General features: G+C 35.3%; 6 protein-coding genes across 6 annotated transcripts; 1 reads left to right on the top strand and 5 right to left on the bottom strand.

Annotated features, from left to right (window-relative positions):
- Positions 1-153: 153 nt before the first annotated feature.
- Positions 154-753, bottom strand: LOC121782139 (heavy metal-associated isoprenylated plant protein 6-like). The gene is made up of 3 exons (XM_042179863.1): positions 637-753; positions 471-552; positions 154-397 (listed from the first exon to the last, which is right to left on the bottom strand). Exons 1-3 carry the CDS (start codon positions 646-648, stop codon positions 201-203), a joined length of 291 nt encoding a protein of 96 aa, XP_042035797.1. The 5' UTR covers positions 649-753; the 3' UTR covers positions 154-200.
- A 544-nt stretch (positions 754-1,297) lies between these two features.
- On the bottom strand, positions 1,298-2,582 carry LOC121781907. Its single transcript, XM_042179615.1, has 2 exons — positions 2,179-2,582; positions 1,298-1,578 (listed from the first exon to the last, which is right to left on the bottom strand). Exons 1-2 carry the CDS (start codon positions 2,354-2,356, stop codon positions 1,418-1,420), a joined length of 339 nt encoding a protein of 112 aa, XP_042035549.1. The 5' UTR covers positions 2,357-2,582; the 3' UTR covers positions 1,298-1,417.
- Positions 2,583-3,802: 1,220 nt separating this feature from the next.
- Positions 3,803-7,787, bottom strand: LOC121783038. The gene is made up of 6 exons (XM_042181075.1): positions 7,400-7,787; positions 6,102-6,172; positions 5,875-5,997; positions 5,010-5,789; positions 4,700-4,916; positions 3,803-4,593 (listed from the first exon to the last, which is right to left on the bottom strand). The coding sequence occupies exons 1-6, from the start codon at positions 7,683-7,685 to the stop codon at positions 4,094-4,096; spliced, it is 1,977 nt and encodes a 658-aa protein (XP_042037009.1). The 5' UTR covers positions 7,686-7,787; the 3' UTR covers positions 3,803-4,093.
- A 3,638-nt stretch (positions 7,788-11,425) lies between these two features.
- On the bottom strand, positions 11,426-13,106 carry LOC121781747 (heat stress transcription factor C-1b-like). The gene is made up of 2 exons (XM_042179439.1): positions 12,729-13,106; positions 11,426-12,214 (listed from the first exon to the last, which is right to left on the bottom strand). Exons 1-2 carry the CDS (start codon positions 12,942-12,944, stop codon positions 11,426-11,428), a joined length of 1,005 nt encoding a protein of 334 aa, XP_042035373.1. The 5' UTR covers positions 12,945-13,106.
- A 4,249-nt stretch (positions 13,107-17,355) lies between these two features.
- Positions 17,356-20,275, top strand: LOC121782772 (dihydrolipoyllysine-residue acetyltransferase component 4 of pyruvate dehydrogenase complex, chloroplastic-like). The gene is made up of 6 exons (XM_042180719.1): positions 17,356-18,335; positions 18,733-18,924; positions 19,024-19,111; positions 19,192-19,262; positions 19,337-19,420; positions 19,983-20,275. The coding sequence occupies exons 1-6, from the start codon at positions 17,499-17,501 to the stop codon at positions 20,085-20,087; spliced, it is 1,377 nt and encodes a 458-aa protein (XP_042036653.1). The 5' UTR covers positions 17,356-17,498; the 3' UTR covers positions 20,088-20,275.
- Positions 20,276-21,316: 1,041 nt separating this feature from the next.
- LOC121783031 lies at positions 21,317-22,203 on the bottom strand. Its single transcript, XM_042181067.1, has one exon. It carries the CDS (start codon positions 22,091-22,093, stop codon positions 21,548-21,550), a length of 546 nt encoding a protein of 181 aa, XP_042037001.1. The 5' UTR covers positions 22,094-22,203; the 3' UTR covers positions 21,317-21,547.
- Between the last annotated feature and the right edge of the window lie 4,084 nt (positions 22,204-26,287).

Below are 26,287 nucleotides of genomic sequence, written 5' to 3'. Positions count from 1 at the left end.
ATATGGTCTCTAAGATTTAGTTGGTTGTTTCGGAATATTAAATTTCCTTATGGAAGTATTCAATTTCGATCATTTTATTCACGATAGGCCTATTGGGAAACTATGTAAATATTAAATTTCGTCCAAGCAAAAAGTATTTATTTTCATGTAGTACAAAAATAAATTACACGGTCATTTATCTTTATATTTAAAAAAAAACACTAATAAACTGGTTGTGCTAGTACAGGAGGCATTTGTTCTATATGTCCATTAACATTGTTACCAAGTTCTTCAATTTCAAGAATCTCAACTCTTCGGTTCATCTTCTTCCTTATCTTTATGGCTAGATCGGCGGGGACGAATCTTCCACTCACTGTCACCTTGTTATGTTGCTTCTCTATCAAATGCGTCTCGATTTCTATCCAAAAAACATGTTTTATTATTATGTTACATTTCGTATATGACTATTGTTACTATAGTACGGGCGATACCTTTCATCCGAAGGAGAATTCGCCTCATTTTCCGGCAACAAGCATTGCAATCGAGGTTTATCCTCATCACCATGCAATGAACCTATGCTTAACAAGAAAAAATTATTGAAATTATTTGTAAAAATAGTTAAAAACAAAAACACAAACGCATAGGGAAAATACTTGCCTCTGCTAGCATAGAACTTTGATGAGATCCCAGTTTTAATGGGTGTTGAATTGCCCTAAAAAGTTGTGGAGAAAAGGAGAGGGGAATTTGGTACTACTTTTTCTTTGTTGAAAAATCATGAATCTTTACATGTCTTGTTATTTTTCGATGGCAATATATATATATGTTTGTTTCTTTGAACAAGGAATCTAATTCTGTGTGTCCAAGTTTTGGAAACCTTAGTTAACGTAGATTTCATTATTCCTTTCCTAGTGAATAACATGATGCTGTCGTGTTCTTGGCTTATTATCATTTCTTGAATTCTTGTTTCTCCTCCACAAAGGGGAACCTCAAAAAAGTAGTTTATGGATACGGTATCATTATTTAATATATATACATTCAATAAGTCGAGAATTCGAGTCATCACAATTAGTAAATGGGGAACAACTATTACCTTTTTCCCTACGAAGTAATTGGGGGAATCATAATATAATACCTTTTCTTCTTCTCTCATGGTCTCATTTATTGTGTCACATATGTTCATCCGAACAACATTCGTAAAACTCAATCTTGTGTAATAAACAGTGTACTAAAAGCCTAAAAGGATAGAAGCTATTGAAATCATGTTTCATCGATCATGGTAGTCATCAATGTTCCAAACATTATTTAACTATAACGGTAATTATATACACATCTACAAATTGGTAATAATACGTGTACGTGTAAATGTTTAATATGCATCATATTCTTTTTTCCTTTTCTGATCTCTTTTTTGTGACGTCAAATGTTCTCAGTTTAAGATTTAATTACAAGAATAGCGAAAGACACGCAAAAATAGAGAAGTCTTGCTCCATGAACTCCGGTGAGCAAGTTGTCGGCCAGCCGGCTTTTCATCGGTCGGAAACGAATATGTCAGCGTCACCTTCTTCTCCAAAACACTAACCACCACGGATTGAGTCTCCCCTGCACAACCAAAACGAGCACTAAAAATTCTGTAGCTTCTCCACCAAAACTCACTTGATAAAATGTTTTCCTCATACACTTTGCAAGGGGCCACCCATGTAATTATTAATACTGGTAATATCTAATTTAGTTAATTACTCAATAAAACAAAAAATATATATAACTCTCTCTATCCGCCATTAATTGTCCCAGTTTGATAGTATTTTTTTCATATGTGAATAATTGTCTCATTTGTTTTTATTAATGTTGATAATAGAGTCCATCTTTGACTAACCTTTTCTATTACATTTTTTAAAATCCGAGTTAGTCAAAACTAAGTTTATTATTGCCGAACGGAGGGAGTATAATTTTATCAGAAAAGAAAATTGGGACTATGTAAAGCCCTATCCAAAAAATAAAGAACAAAAGAAATTTACACTGACTAGAAAGGGCCACCATTATCATGAAAAATAGTATCCTATGATGACATCCACAAGCTACGCCCCAAATCAAGGTTGTCATGAAAGCCACCCCCAATGGACCACCACCTCCGCTGGCGCCTGCGGCGGCGCCGCCGCAACAAGCAAAAAAGAAGCATTAGAATTGAATTGCGTTACATACCATTTATTTTGGCCATAATCTGAGCCACTCTCCGCTGGCATTTCGGGCACCGGAAGTCAGCCAAGAACACGACCTCCTGCACCCGAGGCAAGGCCAGCGATTCCACGGCCGCGAGGCTTTTGCCGCCGTGGAAACCCGCCACAGAGGTCTCCTCCCTCTTCCATCTCCCCAAAGACATACCTTTGCACCTTTTCACTAGTGCTAATTCTTTGGAAAATAAATAAATAAATAAATAAAAAGATGATCACGAAAAAAGGGGAGTGGAAATGGTCATTTTCATGTTGGTGGAAAAAGTGGTCGAAAAGATTTATGTTGGTGGTCGGAAAATGATTTTGCAACACTAACTACAACGATGCTATGTATGTAGGCAAAGAAATGAGGCAACTTTTCACATAAAAAACACACAAACACACACTGAGATATATAGGTATATGTGCGTGTGAAGAGGTGAAAGTGATATATAGATTGAATTCTTGACACATAATCATAGGGGTAAGGTTGGTTTAAAGACTTTACAATCTTAATTACTACTCATTATTAGTTGTAATAAACCAATCAGCTCCAATTTGGATTAGGTAATAAATACGATCTCCGTCCGCGAGTAAGAGTTCATTTTAGTCCTCGGCGATTAGGAGTCTCGGTATTTTTTTTACTATAAATGATAATAGGGTCTCATATCCTACTAACTCATCTACTCACATTCCATTTAAAACAAGTGGGAACCCTTATTCTACAACTTTTTTCACCCTTTTTCTTAACATTTCTTAAAATACGTACCGGAATAAAGTGAGACTCCTAATAGCGGACGGAATGAGTAATATTCTACCATGTCCACCTATAAAAGTCTCATTTTATTTGTCCACCAATATAAGTCTTCTATTATAAATAGTAGGTAGGTCTTATATTACATTAACTCATTTCATAATAAGGTATTTCACATTTCAATAACTTTAAGTACTATTTATATTTCTTTTATGTTTCTTATAACTTGTATCGGAAAAAGTAAAGACTCTTATCATGTTCGCCTTTCTTCTACTTGTATCGAAAATAAGTACGGGTCTTATCTTAATATTCATCACATTTTTTCAAACCCGTGCCGTAGAGAGTAAAAACTCTTAAAACAATCCCCGAAAAAAAGGTTAGGCTCTTATTAGTGGACGGAGGGAGTATTAAGGGTAACAAGATTATAAGTATTTGGGTGGACGGTCTTGTGTTGGCTTAAGTTTGGTACTTACAGTACAAATAGATTATCATTTTATGGATAAATGAAGCCTCTGTCTGAATTGACTTATTTTGGCTTAAGTTTGGTAGTTACAATACAAATAGATTGTCATTGTTTGGATTAAGACTGTCTGAATTCACTTATTTTGGCTTAAGTATGGTGGTTACAATACAAATAGATTATCAGATTCATTAACTGTGGAACAACCCATCTAATGACTGTGAAGACTTATTTTGGCATAAGTTTGGTAATTACAATACATTCTTGAAATAGAAAGACTTGGAAAACACAAGGAGCTTTTGACTTGGACAACCCATCTAATGCCAAAGGTCGTGTCTTTTTTTATATCTAAAATTGGGTTCACCAAAAAATGATCAGCACATACAAATTTGGGCTCCCACAAAAAAGAATAGCTAATGATTCATTAGAAGCTAAAGTGAACAAACCTAGATTTGAAAAGAATAATTACAGTCTACAAAAGGATTTCCAGTAGAAATCAAGATCCTACTTCCTATCACTGATCAGCTACACCTTTCTTGCTATATCAAAACTGCCTGGGACCAACATGGCACACCCAGGCCACCTAATTTATACAAGGGGCGAGCTCGTCACCCATCGCAATTTGTTAGCCATCTCTCTAAACAAACTACAACACCAGCTACAAATGTACACCACAACCTATGAGGAGCAGCATCACCTTGACATAACCAGGTTTGACATAGGTGACACTACTGACGAACTGAAGCGAGAATCTCTCAAAGATTTGCAGTGGTCCGGATCTAACTTCACGGATGAGTTAACAAAGACGCCCTTGAATGTAGACAGCCCTGCCTCAGAGCAGGACTTGACAGGGCTCCAACCGCGACTTCTTTTCCCTGATGATCGCCATCGCAACTTAGCAAGCAGATAATCTTTTGTCAGGTCTCTGACCGCTGGTGGCTCAACTACCATTTTTTCGTCTCGGGCTGGTGTCTTGATCATCTTTTGATTCAAAGCATCATTGTCCAAGGATACAGCAAGTTTTATTTTAACCGAGGAAGGTGGCTCATATTTCTTGGTTTCAGATATTTTCTCACTGCCACTGAGTTTTGAGACAATATCAGGCTTTGGCTTGATATTCTGCCACCCATTGTCGAACCATTCCTTCGAATACCTCAAATCACCAGCACTGAAAGTATGTTCTTGCTTTTCATCTGGTTAGAAAATGGTGACGGTATTAGTATTAGCATATACAGTTATATCAGATAAAACTATAAACAAAGTTAAAGAGTCAACAACAAGGAAGCTAATAACAAGCACCTGGAAAGTACACATTAAACCGATCATCAGATTCTTTCTTCACAACAATCCCTTCCCACCATCCATCATGCATCCAAGCATCAACAACAGTGCCGACAGTTGCTGTACAAGATACGTTTTCCTTTTCCGATGACAGGCTTGGTCTGACAGTGGTCCTTCCAGACAAACGAATACTAGATGTATCTTGTCTAGCTAGTCGAGAGGCCAATATCCATTCCTGCAGAGTTGAAGAGCAAATTAGTAACTCCATCAACAAGGAATCCTACTTTTTGATTAACTACCAAAGCACAAAAACTAACATCATTCTTACCTCCAGATTTTTTGAATCGTCAACTGCATCCTTGAGATCCTTGTACTGCACTTTGACCTTATCTTTGTGTTTCTTGATGATCAAAGCCCTGAACCAGCAACCCCTGAGGCCACTATCTTGAGAGAGCACCTCAATTTGGGAGCCAACAGCCAAATATTGCTCAGACTTGCATGTTGCAGCATTATCTCGACGAGGTAAAGATACAGAGGAGCCATGTTCCTTCCTACTACCTTTCTTCAACCTTCCTTTACAGTCTAGATGAGCGTCACTGCTGACTTGCGAACTGGTCACAGCAGACTCTCCATTGTCAGGGGACTTCGAATATAGCTCACTCTCTTTAGACCAGTGAATCCTCTTGTTGGGCCTTAATCCAACAGACTCGCCTACAGTTTTGTTTGACTTCCTGAATATTTCCTGCTTCCAATAACCTTTAACTCGGGTAATGTCAAAAGGCTTGACATCATCGTTATCAAAGAGTTTACAGCACACAAAAGGCATCAACGTTGTATTTGCTGCTTCACTTATGTATTTCTCATAATGCTCCGGACTGAGAATAGTTGCTAGTCCATCAATGCATTCTATGCTGAGATCTTGAAGACACAGAGAAAAGAAAATCTCTCTGTCATTATAATCATGAGGTAAAATAAAACCAACCTCATCAATTTTGTGAAACCATCGTACCACAACCATCTTGTTGCCTCTGGTATCTTCATACATATCATCTAAGTAAGCAACAAGTCTTTTGCCTTCTTCAGCCAATACATACACAAATTCTTGAGCCTGAAAGTCAAAGGGACGTTTTTAAGAAAAAATCATAAGATGAGTTAACAACTTAAAAAGCAACAAATCGGGAAATTAAGCTTACAGATATCACAGCTCCATTGCGACAGAATGACTGGTAATGTGTGCGACTTTTCCGGCAGGTCCAGGAAGAACCTACCCATGTAGATTTAGTCTCACACGGACCCAACTTCTGTTTCATGACATCCTAGAAAGATCAAGCAAAGAGGAGACAATGAGATGGATGAATTAATCACTGACGATAAATGGTTCAACCATAAGACACAAACAAAAACAATGTCATTAACTAACCTCAATTACGTCATCATCTAATTTCCTATCCATCCCACCTCCAAATTGTCTAGATCCATTAAGATGCTTACCTGAAACATCAGTACAAGAAACAATAAGTACAACAGTAAAAAAACAAATGATATAAGTTTCACCAAATTCAACAAACTAGCATGTTAATTTACAGTATAGGCTCAATTAAAAAATGGACTAAAGCAAAAATAAAACCGTTAAAAATACACATTGATATTATAGATATATCTATCTTCAACGTCCAAATTATGGCCAACATAACCCAAATGGGAAAAAGAAGGCAAACAAGTAACAAAACAATACTGGCCGTGAGAGAACATTCAGATGTTAACCTAGACAGAGAATTTGAATTCCTGAGTATCTCGACCAGCTTTTAGAAATTAGCTTAATATTCCAGCACCCCAGATAAGTGTCAGTATTTGCAAGCCTCAAGGAAGCCAAGGCGATAAATTCAAGATGAACAAGAGAAAGGTGAAACGGGGAAATCTAATAAGAATGATTTCTCATAAACAGTGCAACACATCCTACCATATGCAACATATTTTTAAGCACTACAAAGAAAAGGCTATAATTATAGGGGGGAAGCAATATCCATCATCAAATCTGAGAAGCCGGGCTACACTAAATGATATGGCAAAGAAACTCATTTTGCTGGTCAAGTATATTTGGCTTATGCTCAACACAAAGGATGGAGCAATAAAAAAATTATTTTCATTTCTCACAGCAATATTATCAAGGATCGGCTAAAAGATGAAAATTGCACGTAGGACAAAAAGGTGAATGCCCAAAATGAAATTGAATTCCTAAAAATAGCATTTTAACCTAAAACATGAATCTGCCGTATACGACTTAATTGGACGCCTCGGCAATACAGTTCCATCCGTTACATCCATCGATACAGCAATTTTAGGATTAAACATAAAAAAGACTTCATTTTTTTCCTTTTTTCTCGCAGATCCAGCTGAAAAAAGAGGGAGGTGAGAAATTGATTCTTTCCCTTGAATAGCATACCGAGAAAAAAAGAGAGGAAAACCTTATAAGCTCAAATATTCAAACAGACAACAGCTAAGGGCGATGATCTATATCCACATAACACAAAACAAAAAAAAACAAAAAAAAACAAAAAAAAAACGAAACTCAATTCGGTAAACATATCAAAAAAGGGAAAAGGAGGAATTTTTCTATAGAAGTAGAAACTAGGTTAAAAATTTGTGAGGCCAATACCTCAAATTTAAGAGAGAAAATCAAATCACCCAATACTCAACAAAGGAGGAAACGAACATCACCTGAAATTATCGATTCCAGCCAGTCAACAACCTCTCTTCTCGACCTCAGCTTCACCCTCGAAGCGCAGCTCAAAATCGAGGGCAACAATTTGCCATCTCCAATCCTGTAACGATACGACATATGCCTAGCGGTCTTCTCCTTCCCCACAACCACCAGATCTCTTCCGCCGCCGCCGCAGCGTCTGAGGTAATAGTGCACCTCCCGCCGCCCCTTCTCCGTCGACACCGCCACCTCCTCCCAAGCAGCATACGTCGCCGTTGAATTGCCCGTCGCCCTTGCACCCATCAATCGAATTAATCTCGGAATTATTGGATAAAGTTTTAGGGGAGAGGATGGGAATCGAGAGGAGGATGAATTGGTTTCCGAATTTTCGATATTTTTTTTTAATTGTGGATTTCAAAGTTGAATTTGTTTTGAAATTTGTTTATATAGTTGGCGGCCTAGGGTTACGCGATTGAAATGGACGGCTGAGATTGAGATTGAGATTGAGATTGAGATTGAGATTGAGATTGAGATTGAGATTGAGATTGTACAGAGGAAACTCGCACGAAGCTACGTGCGTTATTTTTCGGTTGCAGAAAGGTCCCTGAGCTATTTCTTATTTCCTAATGTAGCATTTTCCAAATTTTCCTTCGTTTTTGTTTCTCTTTTTTATTTTTTTCGAATAAGCATAATTTTTAGTTTAAAATATATGCGAAGCAATCGAAAATAATTAAAACTCATAAAAAATAGTTTCATAGCATAAATTTTCTTAAATAATAAATCACAAAGAAATAAAGTAATGATGTTCATATAACTAAAATCCCACACACAAAAAAAAAAATCAATAATATATAATCAATTGAGCGTGACCCAATATTTAGAGTTTATGGGAATGAGGGGATACGCAAAAACTGCTGCACTTTGTTGGACATATAGGTGTTGTGTTATGGCATGGTTAAATTAAAATAAGCTTATTATAGCCATCAACTATTTAATTCTATAGACAAATGTTGAGTATCATCTGTTAGCCTCGGTTCATTTGATCTATGTTGGTATTAAATAAGAATGAAAATATTAAAAAAAAAGTAGAGAAAAGGAAATGGGGCTGCGTTTCATGCCTATATTTGTGCGTTTTGTCCACAGCACCATATGTTGTGCTTTCATGGACAACAGGGGATACTCCCCAGGAAAATATGCAATATAAATCTTAATTATATTATATATTAATGAATCAAATTACCAAAATCCATGTTATACCATAATTACGCATGAATAAATATTCAAACCAAATATATCACGTTTTAATTATTTTTCATTCTGCATCAAACAAGTTTATTAAGAGGATTTAGGAGTATTAATAGTAATTTACAAGCATAAAAAAATTGTTGAATATAAGGCCCAGCCTCAACAAAATGTTGGGACGATAATGTAAATATACAAAAATAGAGTGACTAGTAAGAAATAAAGGCGTAGATTCCAATAGAGGGATTGTATAAAGAGATGTATGGATAAAGAATACAAAAAATAAAAATAAAAAAATAATAAGTAGAATATTAAAAGGTTCGAAACTTCGAATAAAGGCAAAATAGCTGTCGTAAGTCAAAAGGTTACAACCAGATGACAGCTAAGCTGTTTCTTTCTAAACTTCTCATTTTCTGTTCAAATTATTATACTATTGCTCAAAATTAAAATATTTAAATTTAAAAAAATTGATTATGATTTAAAATTGTTTCAGATTAATTTTGATAAAAGAAAATACCAATAATCATAAGTTATAATTAATACTACTATGTAACATTATCTGATACGTATTAAATACGAGATTGTATTTACAAATCAAATACTAGTGTTCATATGACTCACTTTCATTCAAAATTCATTAAATTGACTTAATGGTAAAACATAGTATTCATAATTCGAATAAATGAATAAAAGTATACAAAAATGTTAAATTAGATATTATTTCTAAAAGTTATACTATAAAATATTATTATACTCATGAAAATTTAGAATATTTAAAAATTTTCCACTCATTTCAAAGTATGTTATCTTTTGCTTTGAATTCTCACATACACTTCGGATAGTAACACACAATTTGAATTTTTGGAGCCTTCATTAAACAAGAATTCGATCATAAATCTGAATATTCATCCTTACTCTCTTCGTCCGTCATTAGGAATCTCATTTATTAGTTTTAAGAAATGTTAACAAAAGTGGATGAAAAAAAATTAGTGAAATAGGGTCACATTTGTATATTTGGAATATTAATTTTAGATAAAATGTGAGTATAATGAGTTACTGGAAATGTCCATGGTATGATGTGGCATGGTTGACTACCTGGCACGTGGCCACGTCTTAATTTTACAATGTTAGCAATTGGTAGCGGTTATCCATTAAAAATTTTGCTATTGTTATTTTATTTATGTCTTTGGTGGGATGGAAAAGTTCCTTGCCAAAATATTTCTATGCTCCAACATTTGTCAACCAAGTTTAAGTAGTGATTATGTCGTTTTTGCCCTTTGATGTTTATAAATTATAATGATTGGGTGAATGATGTCTTAGGTGGTGTGATACTTTTTATAAGTGAGAAGATAGGTTGAAGAATATTATGTATTCATCACTGAAATAAGTTAGTAGTGTTGTCACACATTAGTTACATTTCAAGAATATATGTATTCATCTATTTAAAAAACACTGGATTATATTTAACACCAACTTGGACCAACATTGACTACGCAATTAATGTAGCTTGAGCAACTTGTCTATTGATATTTTTGGTGACTTCCAAATGCAATTCGAAAAAAAATAAAACAATTACAAAATGAAGATTAAATAAAAGGGACATCATCATTTTGTCTATACATGCAAAATTTTGAATTTGTAATTCAATCGAAGAAAGATATTTACGGATAATGAAATCTTGAGTATTTAATTGGAAGGAAATTTGTGTTTGGGATAAATAATTGGTGGGGTTGGCTTGAAATGAATGGGACGTGAAGACCATGTGACAAGTTGGAATGGTCCACATAAATCAACTCAACATTTTTTGGGGGTCAGACTGTAATTAGAAATTTTTCTATTTGAATAGTGTTAAGAGTAAATACAACATACTTTTAATACAAAAATTAATAATAAAATAAAAGAAAATAATAGAAAAAAATAACTTCATTGCGTCTCACTCAAGATGACCACATTCTTGAATGTCACGGGATTTTAGAAAATATTGTTATGTGTAATAAAGTAGAGATGAAAAAAATAGTTGAATATTTTAAAAGAAAATAATAGAAAAAAATAACTTCATTGCGTCTCACTCAAGATGACCACATTCTTGAATGTCACGGGATTTTAGAAAATATTGTTATGTGTAATAAAGTAGAGATGAAAAAAATAGTTGAATATTTTAATGAGAAGAGAAAGGAGATTATTTCCAAAATTGAAAAGTGATCATCTTGATTGGGACAAAAAAAAGGAAAAGAGGGTCGTCTTGAATGGGATAGATGGAGTACTATCTTATTTTGCTATCTATTTAAACATTATTTATCTTATTTCCCAGTTATCATGCGTATAAAGCAGGTAAACTTTATTTTTTATTAACTCATTCTACTCGCATTTTATTAAATTTCATTATTTGATTTGACAATATGTCTCATTTTGTAATATTTAGAAGTTATAAATATATTATTAAATTGATAATAAATTTAAATTCATCTTACATATATTTTTCCCTACATACTTATTTGAAAGTTAGTTGGGTCTAATTTGCTATGTCAGATGAGGAGAAAAATTCCCTAGGTAAGGAATACGTGACAATCGTATTTGGTATGTCACACTAATATATATATTTCCATATGTCAAAAACTTATCAGTGTGACATACCAAATAAGATTGCCACCTTGGTATTCCTTGACTGGGGAATTTTTTCTCGTTAGATGAGCTAGTTTGACCCAATCTACCATATATATATATAGTTCTCCATATAATGCATCCACACACTACACTCTTATGCCTGCTTTTAAGATCAAAATTACTTGGAAGAAAAGAGGCTAAAATCTTCCATCAAGAAGTGAGAAAGGATATGGTGCTGGTTTCTGTCTATCCATCTCAAGATCATCAAAATAACTCCAACTAACTCCATCACCACCATCACACCCTCCACCACCATTCCTCGGCGGAGCAGGCACCCCACCCCCACCCCCACCCCCACCCCCACCTCCACGCCCACCAACGCCACCGGAAGAGCCATCAGTTGATGAACTAGAAAGATTTCCATAACCGCGATATTCCTGCCTGATCACAGACACACCAAACCTATCATCCTCTGATTTTCCCTCAAGATCCTCTTCACTCTTGGCCGATGAACTAGGCAACGCCACTCCCGAAGAACAAGAGCTCGATGAACACTCCATAATCCTACCCTTCTTGCTGCTGCTATCATGTGTTAAGTTCCTCACATTTCCTCTATTGAGCATCATTTCAGGCAGAATTTGAGGATCTTCAACAACTTTGCTCAAGAAAGTCATCATCTGCTTGGGCCTCCTCTCCGTTGCCTGCAGCCTCCGGCTCATGCTCGCGAGCTCTTCATCTAGACTCTCTTGCTCGCGCCTTAGCTTCCCAATCTCCATTACCAATTCATCACCACCAGGTCCACCACCACCATTATCATCATCATCATCACCATCACATTCTTCCTCTTCTTCGTGTTTGATCACGAATGGAGTGTGGCCTCTGTTCACGTGCTTCTTCCTCACAATCTTGCTCAATAGCTGCGTCTGTCCACGCAAGAACCACTCGTTTGCAAACTCCCATCTGTCCGGATCGACCTTTCTGAAGCCCTAATGCAGATAAAACAACAAATAAAATAACAAATTACACCACAAATGTTAAAGCTAAGAACAAAAAGTATCATAGCCTCTGCAACAACAATTTTTTTTATTTTCCTATAAGCAGCAAACTCCAGTATTTGCCAAATATCAAATGAACAAATTCAATCACATCTCAGTAACAAAATCCCCAATGTAGCAGCTACATCAATTTTATCCTCTTAATTCAGTATTTTTACACAAAACGCCACAATCACACAGATTTTTTCCTTCAAAACAAACGCAATCACTTCTGCAATTACACACTGGATCGAATAATCGGCAGCGAGTTTTTCAGTTAGGTCAATATCTCATAAAAACTCAAAAATTGCGAAGTTAAAAGACCTAAAACAAGGAAAAATTTCAAAATTATCAACAAGCCACACTTCATCTCCGCAAATTAACACAAATCACATTCAATTCAAAGCTGACCGATCTCCGATCACCGAAAACTACACCTAAAAGGCTGAAAATCAGAGCTACTCACATAGGTATTGAGCTGGCGCACGAAGCTGGAGAAGTTGTTGTGCTTGAAATAAAGCGGCAAAATCCTCTGCGAAAAATCCAAAGGCTCCAGCACGATGAAACTGTTGTTAGCCCCGCCCCATGCGATGATCCGATTCGCGGTCGGATCGCTCAGGATTTGGTAGGTTTTGATCACAAACGGTGCTATCATGTCGCCGTCGATCTGCATTTCATGCATAAACTGCGAATTCAATTCTTCAAAATCTCGAGCTCAGCTTAACTATATTTATAATACAAAAAAACGTTAGTGGCAAATGCGACTGTGTGTGAGAGAGTGTTCGGAGTCTATGTTCATAGTGTATGGCCATATGAATTGAATCTAAAAAAGAATAAATTTATTTTTGTAAATAAAATAAAAAATAAATCAAGTGATAGTGCAAATATGGGGAAAAGGTTTTATGGATGCTGTCACGTGTCGAAGGGATGCTGTCACGTGTCGAAACACAGATGGAGGATGCCAAAAGAGGTAAGATGGTACAGCTAAGCGAATCGTGTTCGGGTGCTGTAATAATAAAGTTTATTTTATTTTAATTTATTAAAGACATAATGGAATGGAATGGAATGGAATGGAATGGAATGAGATATTTTATATTGTAATACTAATATATATTCTACCATTTAAATTTGAATTTTGGATTACAATTTCACTTCTTTTTAATTGCTTTATAACGAAATTTTCATGCTAAATGCGATTAGGAAATGTTGCATATGTATATTGATTTTGTTGACTGTGGATTTTATCTATGCGTTCCCCTCTATACTTAAAAAGTCTACGCAATGCATGATATCAACCGTGGAGCTCCTACACGTACGACAGCCTTGCCCCCTCCGCCATCGTCTTTCGCATCTTATGTGGCCTGCCGAGAGAAGATGGATGAAGATTTTTCTATTAGTTTTCTTTTTTTTTTTCGTTTAGTGTCATTCGGTTTACAACTCTAGTGACCTAATGTCCTAGTCATTCTTTGCATCATCCAAGCTTCACGTTGGTTGGAAAACTTCTTTGTGGACAGTGGACAATTAAGAAGAAATAGAACTTAACTATGGGTGTTTCCAGATAATTAACTTGGATCACAATCCTCATCAAAATTAGAAAAATAATTATATTTCCAGTGGTTGTAAACTTTAATATCGGTATGTTTAATATACTAGTCATGCATGCTGTTTTTAAATAAGTATATAGGTCGTATTTTATTTGGTCAATGTATACAATTTTCGATTGTGTGGACTTCTAAATAGTGCATCTGAATTAAGTTTGATTACTCATAAAGGCCCATTAAATTTCATAAGAAAGGTCTCCATGTATCATCATTACGACCCCAACCCAAAAATGCGGCCCATAACCCTTACATGACTAATGTTAATTCATTGAACATTAGGGCATCAATAACCCCGTCCTCATTTCGGGCCCCAAGTCCCCTCTACATCATTATTCCTCTACAGTTGCGGCCCAGGCCCCAACTGCTGTAACCCTGCAGGCCGCAACTCGGACAAATAAATGACACTATTCACAATTTCAATCTATTTAACTCGAAAATGCAATTCGTTGAACAATTGAAACCGGAAAAATGCATTGTTCATTCTAAAAAAGAAATTACAAATCCTATAAAAAAATACAAATGCAAAAAAACTAAAAATTATAACTTACAAAATGCAAAAAATGCAAAAAAAAACTAAATGGATCCGCCACCCCTCTTCTTCATCTTCCTCCACCCCTCCAAAATGCAAAAAATAAAATAAAAATGCATTCGAAAATGCAAAATGAAAAAATACAAATGGATCGACAGCCCCTCTTCTTCATCTTCCTCCCTCTTCTTCCTCCCCCCCTCTTCTTCTCTTCCAATTTTTGGCAAAAAATGCAGCCCTTCCGTCACGGCCCCGAAGCTGCAACGCAGTCCCAGGCCGGGCCGCGGGACGGGCACCAGGCCGGGATCGCGGCACGGGGACCGGCCCAGGCCGTGCCGCCTCCTCCTCCAACGCGCGGGACGGGCCGGGACTCGCGATTTGCGGCCCGACCCTCCGCGTTATTCATGCTCTTAGTACTCTTACAGACCATTTTTTTGGATAATAAAAGGTGGGGAATACACCAAACAAAGCTTAAAGAATATAAGAAATACCTAATCTATCATGACGAATTTAACTATAACTACTTGGCAGGGTTATTTCTAGATATTTTCAAACATTAGCAGCAAATCTATACTTCTACCAAAAGTCCATCTTGAATCTCCTTTTAAAGAGATATCTGTGTTGAGCTTTAAAGTATCTTTCGAAAGTGGTCACCAACCAACTAAAATAGACGATTGAGAAATGCCAAGAGCTATATCATCCAAACCTCCGCTATCCGTTTGGCTATATTAAAGATATGCATCATAATAACTTGTGATCTTCTCCTAATTTTCTTGAAAATAAAGTCATATCTATTCTTCCATATGTACCAATATCCTATTCCAAAAATCAAATTTCATTTAAAATCATTACTAGTCAATCTCTTAGTACTAATATTCTGAATCAACCAAACTTTCAGACTCTCAAGGAAGCTTTTCTCCCCACCATAGCTCAAAATGCCTTTTCAAGTACTCGTAACACGTGTAAATCATATTCAGTCTCAGGCCATCCACAACGCTGTTCCTATACCGTTCCTAAACCGTTCCTTAAACTACTATTTGCGGGCCCCACTGTACTTTTTTACTCCATTCCTTAACTAAGGAACGGAACCTGCAACCCTCCGTTCCTTAACTGTTCCTTAACCGTTCCTTAAATTACTATTCATTCAATTTCATTTTTTATTTTTATTTCCAACTCAATTCAATTAAAACAAACACACTTTAATAAAATTAAAATAACATTACAACTTAAAATTCAAAAAAATAGAAAAAGACATAATTAAAATCCTAAAAAAATAAAAATTGACATAATTTAAAATACAATTTTATAGAGACAACCAAAAATAAGTTTGTCCCACATCGAAAGTGGAACATAAAACATTCAAGGATGTCTCTATAAAATAGAGACAACCAAGAATGAGTTTGTCCCACATCGAAAGTGGAACATAAAACATTCAAGGTTGTCTCTATAAAATAGAGATAACCAAGAATGAGTTTGTCCCACATCGAAAGTGGAACATGAAACATTCAAGGATGTCTCTATAAAAGAGAGACATGTCTCTATAAAATAGAGATAATCAAGAATGAGTTTGTCCCACATCGAAAGTGGATGAGTTTGTCCCACATCGAAAGTGAAACAAAAAACATTCAAGGATGTCTCTATAAAATAGAGATAACCAAGAATGAGTTTGTCCCACATCGAAAGTGGAACATGAAACATTCAAGGATGTCTCTATAAAAGAGAGACAACCAAGAATGAGTTTTTCCCACATCGAAAGTGGAACATAAAATATTCAAGGATGTCTCTATAAAATAGAGATAATCAAGAATGAGTTTGTCCCACATCGAAAGTGGAACATAAAATATTCAAGGATGTCTCTATAAAATAGAGACAACCAAGATGAGTTCCCACATCGAAAGTGGAACATAAAACATTCAAGGATGTCTCTATAAAATAGAGATAATCAAGAATGAGTTTGTCCCACATCGAAAGTGGAACATAAAATATTCAAGGATGTCTCTATAAAATAGAGACAACCAAGATGAGTTTGTCCCACATCGAAAGTGAAACAAAAAACATTCAAGGATGTCTCTATAAAAGAGAGACAACCAAGAATGAGTTTTTCCCACATCGAAAGTGGAACATAAAACATTCATGGATGTCTCTATAAAATAGAGATAATCAAGAATGAGTTTGTCCCACATCGAAAGTGGAATATAAAATATTCAAGGATGTCTCTATAAAATAGAGACAACCAAGATGAGTTTGTCCCACATCGAAAGTGGAACAAAAAACATTCAAGGATGTCTCTATAAAAGAGAGACAACCAAGAATGGGTTTCATAAATTCGCAAGCCCATCAAATATATATGGGCTAATACGAATTTCTAGTATTCATTTATTTGTAAAAATTGTTTTTAAATATAAAAAACAATTTCTATAAATAAAAATATTTTTTTTATTAAATTCGATTTTTTTTAAAAAAAATCGAATTATTGCGTCACCGTGACGACGCCCACTCGCGGGGCAGCGAGTGGGCGTCACGCGTCGAGTGGGAGGCCGCCACGTCGCCTCGGCGCGTGGCGGAACGTGTCGTGCCGCGTCTCGCGGGAACGGCACCCGGCACGGCACCGGCACGGAATGGCGACGACACGGGCGGCTGCAACGCGTGCCGCCGCGGTTCCGTTCCTCCAGAACGAAATAAGGCACCGCAACGGCACGCGTTGCGGATGCTCTCACACCCACACATGTTGCAAGAATATGTATCTGATAGACAACTCCTATATAATAATTTCAATAATTATAATTAAGCAAGAGATAGATAAAGAGGAAAAAAAATAAATTATTGTCAGCGAAATTGACTATTACCAATTATAAAAGGTGATTAATTTTTATAAACAAAGAAAATGAAAAAATAAAGACAATTAATTATACATTTTTTTATGAAAATGAAACCAATTTTGTCACCTAGAGTGTGTGAAATTCACACACAGGTGGCACTTGGCAGTTGTGATGTGAGGCGATCTTCTCAACCAAATTTCCCCCTCGTCTTCTCCGCCCCTTTTTTCGCTACTTCATCACTCCCACTCCTTCTCCTACGCCGCCACCGCTAACATACGCCGCAATCGCAAATGGCTTCCCTCTCCTTCTCCTTCTCCGTCTCTTCCTCCACCCCCTTCGTCCGCCCCTCCGCACTCCTCCTCCGCCCCCGCTCCTCCCTCCCTGTCATCCGCGCCAAGATCCGCGAGATCTTCATGCCCGCCCTCAGCTCCACCATGACCGAGGGCAAAATCGTCTCCTGGGTCAAATCCGAGGGCGACCTCCTCTCCAAGGGCGAATCCGTCGTCGTCGTCGAGTCCGACAAGGCAGACATGGACGTCGAGACCTTCTACGACGGCATCCTCGCCGCAATCGTCGTCAGCGAGGGCGAGACCGCCCCCGTCGGCGCCGCGATCGGCATTTTAGCCGAGACCGAGGCTGAAATTGAAGAAGCTAAAGCAAAAGCCGCCTCGAAATCGCCGTCGTCGTCGCTTCCTCCGCCGGCTCCTGCTGCTTCGATAGCTGAATCTCCGGCTCCTGCTGCTCCGATTGCTGCTGCTTCGGCGCCGGGGAAGGTGGTGGCGACGCCGTTTGCGAAGAAATTGGCGAAGCAGCATAAGGTGGATGTCGGTAAATTGGCGGGGACGGGGCCGTACGGTAGGGTTACGCCGGAGGATGTGGAGAAAGCTGCTGGAATCGCTCCTGCACCGAAGGTGAGTGTGGCAGCTGCGGTGGCGCCGTCTCCGCCGGTGCCTGCAGCTCCGGCAAAGTCTGCGGTGAGTTACCCTGAGATTGGGGGGGCGAAAATTGTGCCGTTTACCACAATGCAGGCGGCGGTGTCGAGGAATATGATCGAGAGCCTATCGGTGCCGACTTTCAGAGTTGGTTATCCGATTGCGACGGATGCGCTTGATGCTCTGTATAAGAAGGTACATTTGCTCAATTTGATCTCAATTTCCCCAATTTGATTGAATATTCTAGGTTTCGGTAGTTAATAGATAATGCATGAATTTCATGTTCAATTGATGAATTTGGCAGATTTTTAATGATAAGTAATGTGATTTAATTTTAATCCATCGATGTTCTGTATGTGAACGAGCATTTCCCCAATTTAATTGAAAATATTAGGTTTTCCGTAGTTAGAAGTTAAGTGTGGTATGATTAGATGATTTTGGCAGATTATCACTAAAAAGTAATGTGATTTAATCAACGGATCGTTTGCTTAAAAGGTCGGTATGAATTGATGTTATTTGGCCGGTATGAATTGATGTTATTTGGCCGATTTATAACAGTAATATGTAATGTGAAGTATTCGATTGATAATAGGTGAAGGCGAAGGGTGTTACCATGACTGCCTTGCTAGCAAAAGCTGCAGCAATGGCACTGGTTCAGCATCCAGTGGTGAATTCATCTTGTAAGGATGGAAAAAGTTTTACTTACAACAGCAGCGTAAATATCGCTGTGGCTGTTGCAATGGATGATGGATTGATCACGCCCGTGCTTCAAGATGCTGATAAGGTGCAATGCGAGAATTCAATACTTGATTTCTTGTTGTTTGGCAACTGTAAATGTTTAACAGTTGCAAGATCATAACTTGGTTGTGTGCTGTTGTTCTAGTTGGATTTGTATCTCTTGTCGAAGAAGTGGAAGGAACTAGTCGAAAAGGCACGAGCGAAGCAACTTCAGCCCCAAGAATACAACTCAGGTACTCATAGGGTAGGATTTGTATCGATTTCCGAAACACATATGGTTGCATTGCAACTAAATTACATAATTTATATGTAGGGACTTTCACATTATCTAATTTGGGCATGTTTGGAGTCGATAGATTCGATGCTATACTTCCTCCAGGACAGGTAATGATTTAACCATAACATGATATATATATTGTAAAATGTTAGTATGATTATTTACTAAGCTATGTGTTTAGGGAGCTATAATGGCCGTGGGAGCATCAAAGCCTACCGTTGTAGCGGACAAAGAAGGATTCTTCACCGTTAAAAACCAGATGCTGGTAACTCCACTATACTTCGTCTAAATTTGTATTTCATGAATCATGAATCAGCTTTTTAATACCAACTGGTTTATAAAACATGTTTGGTTAGCACGAGTCTCGTAATTAAGGGGTACTACTTACCCTTTGATGGGTGAGTTTATATTCGAGAGATTTCCTTTGGATTTACCAAAAGACCCATCTAACTGTATGGCTTAAAACATACCCAATAAGGAAGAAATAACATATACCGATTTGTTATCCCGAAAGAATATTTGAGATAATTTCATGGTACAACGATTCTATCTACCAAGACCATAGTAGCAAAAATAATACTAGTAGTTTTTTCTAGCTTAACATGGAAGCTTATTCAAGAAAATGATAGATTAGTAGCTTTTTATGAGGTCATAGGATATCGAAAGCCTAGAGGCTTAGCATTTATTAGCATATTGTTGTATTTATGAATAAGATTAACTACTTCAAATCTAGCTTCTAGTACATTAGAGTCATTGTTTAATGTGGAACTATTCAAATTCCTCGGCTTGCTAGCAATATAATGACACTCGAAAAACTTCTTGTTCAGGTGAACGTTACAGCTGACCACCGAGTCATCTATGGTGCCGACTTGGCTGCATTCCTTCAAACATTCATGAAAATCATCCAGAACCCAGAAAGCTTGACAATGTAGACGGCTAACATCGAATAAGATGCAGCAGGCAGTCGAAGAGTCTAGTATTTGATTCTTTTCCTCTGATATTATAGTTTTGCAATTAAAAATAATGGAATGCATTTTTGAATTTTGTCTATGTGAGCAGGATGATCATCATATTTCCATATTTGTTTTTTTATAATGAAATTGGTGCTGAGTTATTATTATTTTATGATTTGGTTCCTGTAATTTAGCATAACTTGATGTTGTTATAATGGTATATAATTGCATATATATACACACATACCATTTGGTCACTAGTAAATGGACATCTCAACTGTTAGTTCTATACACATAATATCTCTGATCTATAAGCAGAAATTTGCCCGTGTGAGATCCGGGCGACGAACCTCCACAGCCTCACCAATCCAAGCTGATATTTATGTGTGAATAAATAGACAATAAAATCAAAAGATTTGCAATAGTAAGATGATAATAGATAATTATATTATACTCTTTATCCATGAAGGAATATGCTCCAATAACTACACAATTAAAGTGGAATCTTGTGCTCTATGAAAATTTTGCTTCAATTAAGGCTTACAAACCCAACAATAATAATAAATTATCACAAAGCTTGAATATAACTAGACTATTATCAATTCTTATTTAATTACTTTACATTTTATAATCAAGTCATATATATTAAGCTTTAGTAATACAAAATTAAAATTTAGTGCTCAATATACGATTAAATTTAGGTTTTATTCTGGGCCATTTGGCCTGTTTTCAACTAACGGGTCTTAGTTTTGTGAGCATATATTGGGCTTGGGTTCCTTCTATGACTTTTTTTGTTCAATTCATTCAAAGATCAATTAAATACAATTCTGTAATGTATCTATTATTATATTAGTAAAACAATGGCAAAAAAAAATCAATCAGTTAAGTGAGAATAAATAAAGTAGGAGTATAATAACATTATAATAAAATGCGAATGAAATTAGTTAATGAAACGAAATCAATCACTTACTTAAGCGAGAACAAATAAAGTATAATAACATTATAATAAAATGTGAATAGATGATGGAACGAAGGTATTGTCTAACAGATAAAAAAAGAAAAATTAAAATATTTATTAATAGATGGTGAAAAGTGAAAACAACCCATTCTATTTTTTTCCTCTATTATGGAGAGTACTTAATTAACCTTTCATTTCAAAATATTATACACATTTTTCTTAATCTCCATCCTCCACTATTATAAACAAATTAATTAATCATTTGGTAACTTCATAATTTCGTTATCTCCATAGATACATCCGTCAAATTAGAGAACATTCTCTTAACAATCTTTTCTAGATCAATATGTTTATATTTTGTCACACTTTTTTCTAGTATAAAAACTGATTAAACTAATAAAATAAAATAAATTGATATATTAACAATATTCTTCGCCTAACACCAACACCAGCATAAGGTGGGAACAAAAACCCCTCACCCTTACTGCGCCGGCAACGTCTCGGATCTCCACACAACATCACCCGACCCGAATCCTACATCTGAATAGTCAAACAACCCGTCCAACGCCACGTATTCACCGCTACCACTCTCCCCTCCCCCAAACCCGAACCCGAACTCATCAACCTCCCAAAACTCTCCTCCGAACTCAGACGAGTCCGACTCGACCGTTACAAGCTCCTTCCTCGCCGGAGACGCCGCCGGAGGAGGAATCCCTAGATCGTAGTCCGACGCCTCGAGTAGATAGCCTAGATCCGGCCGGGATTCGCCGGAATCCGACGCCGAGTCGACGATTCCTTCCCCAGCGGCTCCGGATCCGTGACCGGCAGCGGGAGAGGCGGTGATTTCCTCTTCGAAGCTCTTCATGAACAAGTCGAGGTCATGGATCGAGTTGCAGAGATCGGAATCCTCGTCGATTCCGTCCAGCAGATCCTCCCTAAGCCGCTTCACCTCCGGCGAGTCAATCTCCTCCGTCTCCGTTTCTGTTTCCGTTTCGTCTCTGACTCGTTTCTTAATTACTTCTTCCATTCAATGAAAATTGAACTTCCTAGCTCGAATGAGCAGTGTGCAGTGGTGAACTTGAACGTGAGATTGGGAATTGTAGAGAGAGAAAAAAGCGAATTGTGAGATGAGGAAGGAGAGAGAGGGATCGGGTTTTTATAGGTGGGAGGGGGAATAAGATGGGGCCCACGTCACGGACGTGTCGTCAATAATAAATTAAACATCTTTTGCTTTGACGTGTGTGCTCGATATTTCTGGTGTGGAATTTAGTATTGCGTGATAAACTGGATTTGAATTTGGGTTTGGAGTCCGTCAGTATGGAAGTAGGGACCACGGGTCAATCACTTGCCGATTTTTCTTTCATTTATTGTTATTTCTATTTTTCTAATTAAGGATCTCATGATTATGGGATAGGTAAAAGAAGATATGAGTATTAATGATAATTTACTTTTTTAACAACTGAAGTGTGATATTTTTATTGCGAATGGCCAGAAAATAAAGTATGGTATTAATAATTATTTACTTTTTTCAAAAAAGATATTTTTATTGCGACGGAAATAAAGTATTATCTGTCTAAAGGTAGTTGGGGTGTTTTTTTTTCGACACAAAATTTTAAAAATTGATATGTGAAAGTTAAAAAAATAAAGTAATAAGTGAAATAAAATAAGAGAGACGTAGAAAGAGTAACTATAAAAGTTAGGAGTAATAAGTTTTTCTAAAAATAAAATGATTCAACTATTTTTAGATAATTTTAAAAAAATACGAATCAAATATCCTGGAAATTGAAATAGCAAGAATATGACATATTCATTGGGATAAAAGAGTATGTTCACCTTCTTAATGGTTGAAATGACTAATTTGTAACTATCAATGAAATAAACTGAATAAATATAAAAGCAAAAAAGAATTTAGTATGAAATAAAATCATGAAATTTTGTTTATTTTGGTTAGTCGCTAGAAGATTGAAAATAAAATACTTAAATCATAGAATTTCAATTGTTATTAATTGTTTCAGTCTTCGACGTTTTTGGTGATGGTCAAAGCATTGTTGTTTAACTATAATAAGAAAACAAATTTGAAGAAAATATAAAGTTGTTTTAACGAAATAGCGTCATTTTTATAATTAGAAAATACGATGTTTTATATACTAATGGCCACTAGAGAAAAATTAAAATTTTATAATTTAATATTCTGATTTGAAATTTCAATCAAAATTTAATCAAACTTCATGATATATTTAACTATTAGATCATCTCCAACTATTTATGCCATACTCAACCATTTTTACAAAGTAGTTGTACTCCCACGATTTACATCAAATTTAAATTTCACACCATTTTTTGAGTTTTTATCTAACAAAAATTTGGCAATAACACCATATTTAGTGATGTTTCATATAAAAACCCAAAAATAGATTTGAGTTTGATGTATATTTGGAGAAGTTTTCTTTACTAAAATTCATTTTTAGAGTATGGTTAGCAATGGTCGTATCGCACTCTTAGCGTTTTATCATTTGCTTTGTACGCATTTTTTCCTACCATAAAAAATTACCTTATAGCTAGTAAGAAAGATTTTGTGGGTTGCTATCTAATTTTTTAGTTGGTATCTTATTTTTCTTTAACCCTAAATTAGTTGGTATGAGATTTTTCTTAAACCTGAATTTAGTTGGTATCTGAATTTTCTTGAATCTAGAAACAATTACAATCATATTGGCGGCCTAAAAATGAGGATTATGTGTGTTGGCGTGGGATTTGGACTTCGACTTAGAAAATGATTTTTTTTTGTGTCCGTAGAATTGATATATCAAAATCACTATTGAGATTAAAATAGGGTTGATGATAAATCATACCCATTCCTATATAGGGATAGTTCAATTTGCAAAATTATATCTTATGATTAAATACAAAATATATTTATTTTATGAGATTGAATCTCACAAATTAATCATAGATGGATAATTTATATACTACTAATAATTAGTCATAATTAGTCATAGTCATTTCTCTCTAATTAAAATAATCTCATAACTTAATACAAGATAGATTATCATATGATAATTAGTGATGATAACCGCATGGCCTATTATTAAACTAAAACCTATAAATATACATTGTTTTATGTAAATAGAACACAATTCGTTCATAATCAATATGAGTAAAACCTATTATTAAACTAAAACCTAAAAAATTGAAGAAGCAATTTTACTTGCATGTCACAAAATTAAGTGATAATATTTAAGGTCAAATTATATTTAGAAAATTAGTAAAAAATATATTGTAAAGATATTTATAAAAAAATATGAGTATATGATAAATTTATTAAAAATATATACATTTTAAGGCATTGAGGGTATTTTCGTCTAAAAAAAACTTGGAAATGGTAAAAAGTACTTCAAATGATATTAATCTATAGTTGGTAGACCTCAAAGGATATTTTCAAAATTCACGGATCTAAAATGATACTTTGGTAAAGTTCGTGGACCAAAAAAGATGTTCCCTCTCTATTTAATGGTCGCAAAAGCAAACTCCTTAATTATCTCTATATATTTCGTGCAGGAAACTGGCTCCCATTCAAAGCATACATAATAAAAACAAACTTTTGCCTTCTTATTTTATGCTTAGTACTTTATTATAACCCAAATATCATACAGTCGAACTCATTACGGAAAAAAATTCGTGCCCCTTTGCTTTGTCACTGAATTATCTATTTATATTATTCATTCATGATATTTATTCATAAAATAACGTGGACAAATAAAAGCCAGTTCTTATTAGATCTTATTGGATGCATGTTCGATTTAATAGAATATTCAAAATCTTGTTCGATTGTATAGATAATTTGATATTAATTATGAATGATAAATTTTTTTATATTTTTCCACAGTAAAATTAATATAAAATAAATTCAAGTAAATTCAATCTTAAATAATACTATTAAGATAATATTTTCAAATATCTATATTGTTGTTCGATTATATATATACTCTAATAGCATTAACAATGAATGATGGATTTTTATATTTTGACCATAATAAAACTAATCTTAAATAAAATTAAAGTAAATTCCATGTCAAATATTATTAAGATAATATTTTTAAGTAATAGAACACTCTAGTAGGTGGGTCGACTCCAACCTTAATTTATAAGTAAGCAATTTGTTTATTCAATAAGAAAGAATAATAAAGAATGCAATTTGCAAAGCGGTTAGTCCAATAATTCAACCGTACATGGTACAACAATGGCGTGCCTTAATAATGGTCCAAATAGTACTCCCTCCGTTCCTTGTTAATAGAGGCATTTCTTTTCGGCACGGAGTTTAAGAATAGTGTGTTAGATGGATGGTGAAAAAGTAAGAAAAAATAAAGTAAGAGAGATGAAGAGAGAATAAAGTAAAAGGGAGAATTACTTTTTGCCAAAAATAGAAATGACTCAATTAACTTGGAACTTCCCGAAATAGAAAAATGACTCTATTAACATGGAGCGGAGGGAGTACAACTCTTAAAGCATCTAGATTGCTCTATTGTATTTAATTTTATAAATATTAAATTCATTCAACGTTACGGCAAGAAATTGTCCAATTTAACAATGCGTCACGTCTAACGAATTTTGTATCGTACAAATGGCAAAAACTTTAATTATCGTAGTTATATTTTTTCTTTAAATATGGCCCACATTAAGAAAAATCCAAACTTTAAAATCACTAATTTGTATGATTAATCGAGTCATATCATATCATCCTATTCTATTTTTATATGATTCAAACTTTTTCATGCTTCTTCAGAAAAAAAACAGTGCTCCGTATTTGAGTGAAATTATGGGATGAAAGTTTTTATAAAATTAAAGACTAAAATGTGTAATTTTGAATTTCTACAACCGATATTACTCATATTAGTAAAACTTAGTATGATTGATGGACCAACTACTATTTGAGCTGGAATTGGAATAATTGCGAATTATCAACTTTTGTTAAATAACTAAATAAAAATTAGTAGGATGCGTGTTACATCCCGCTGCCATATTAAATCACGCTCACATTAAATTAATAAATTATTTAATGCACATCTATCTAATAATGGATATAGATGGTGAGGTTAGGAAATCATAAATTATTTATTACTACTATTTATTATTATAAAAAAGCATCATTATATAAATTTTGGTACATCACAAAATTTTACGTAGTAGTAGTAGTAATACTATTTTTTTCTAGTACTTTAAATTA

Source organism: Salvia splendens, chromosome 20 (assembly GCF_004379255.2).
Source record: "Salvia splendens isolate huo1 chromosome 20, SspV2, whole genome shotgun sequence".
Taxonomy (NCBI): domain Eukaryota; kingdom Viridiplantae; phylum Streptophyta; class Magnoliopsida; order Lamiales; family Lamiaceae; genus Salvia; species Salvia splendens.
Note: the sequence above shows the minus strand (reverse complement) of the source record. Positions and strands in the feature narration are given on the sequence as shown.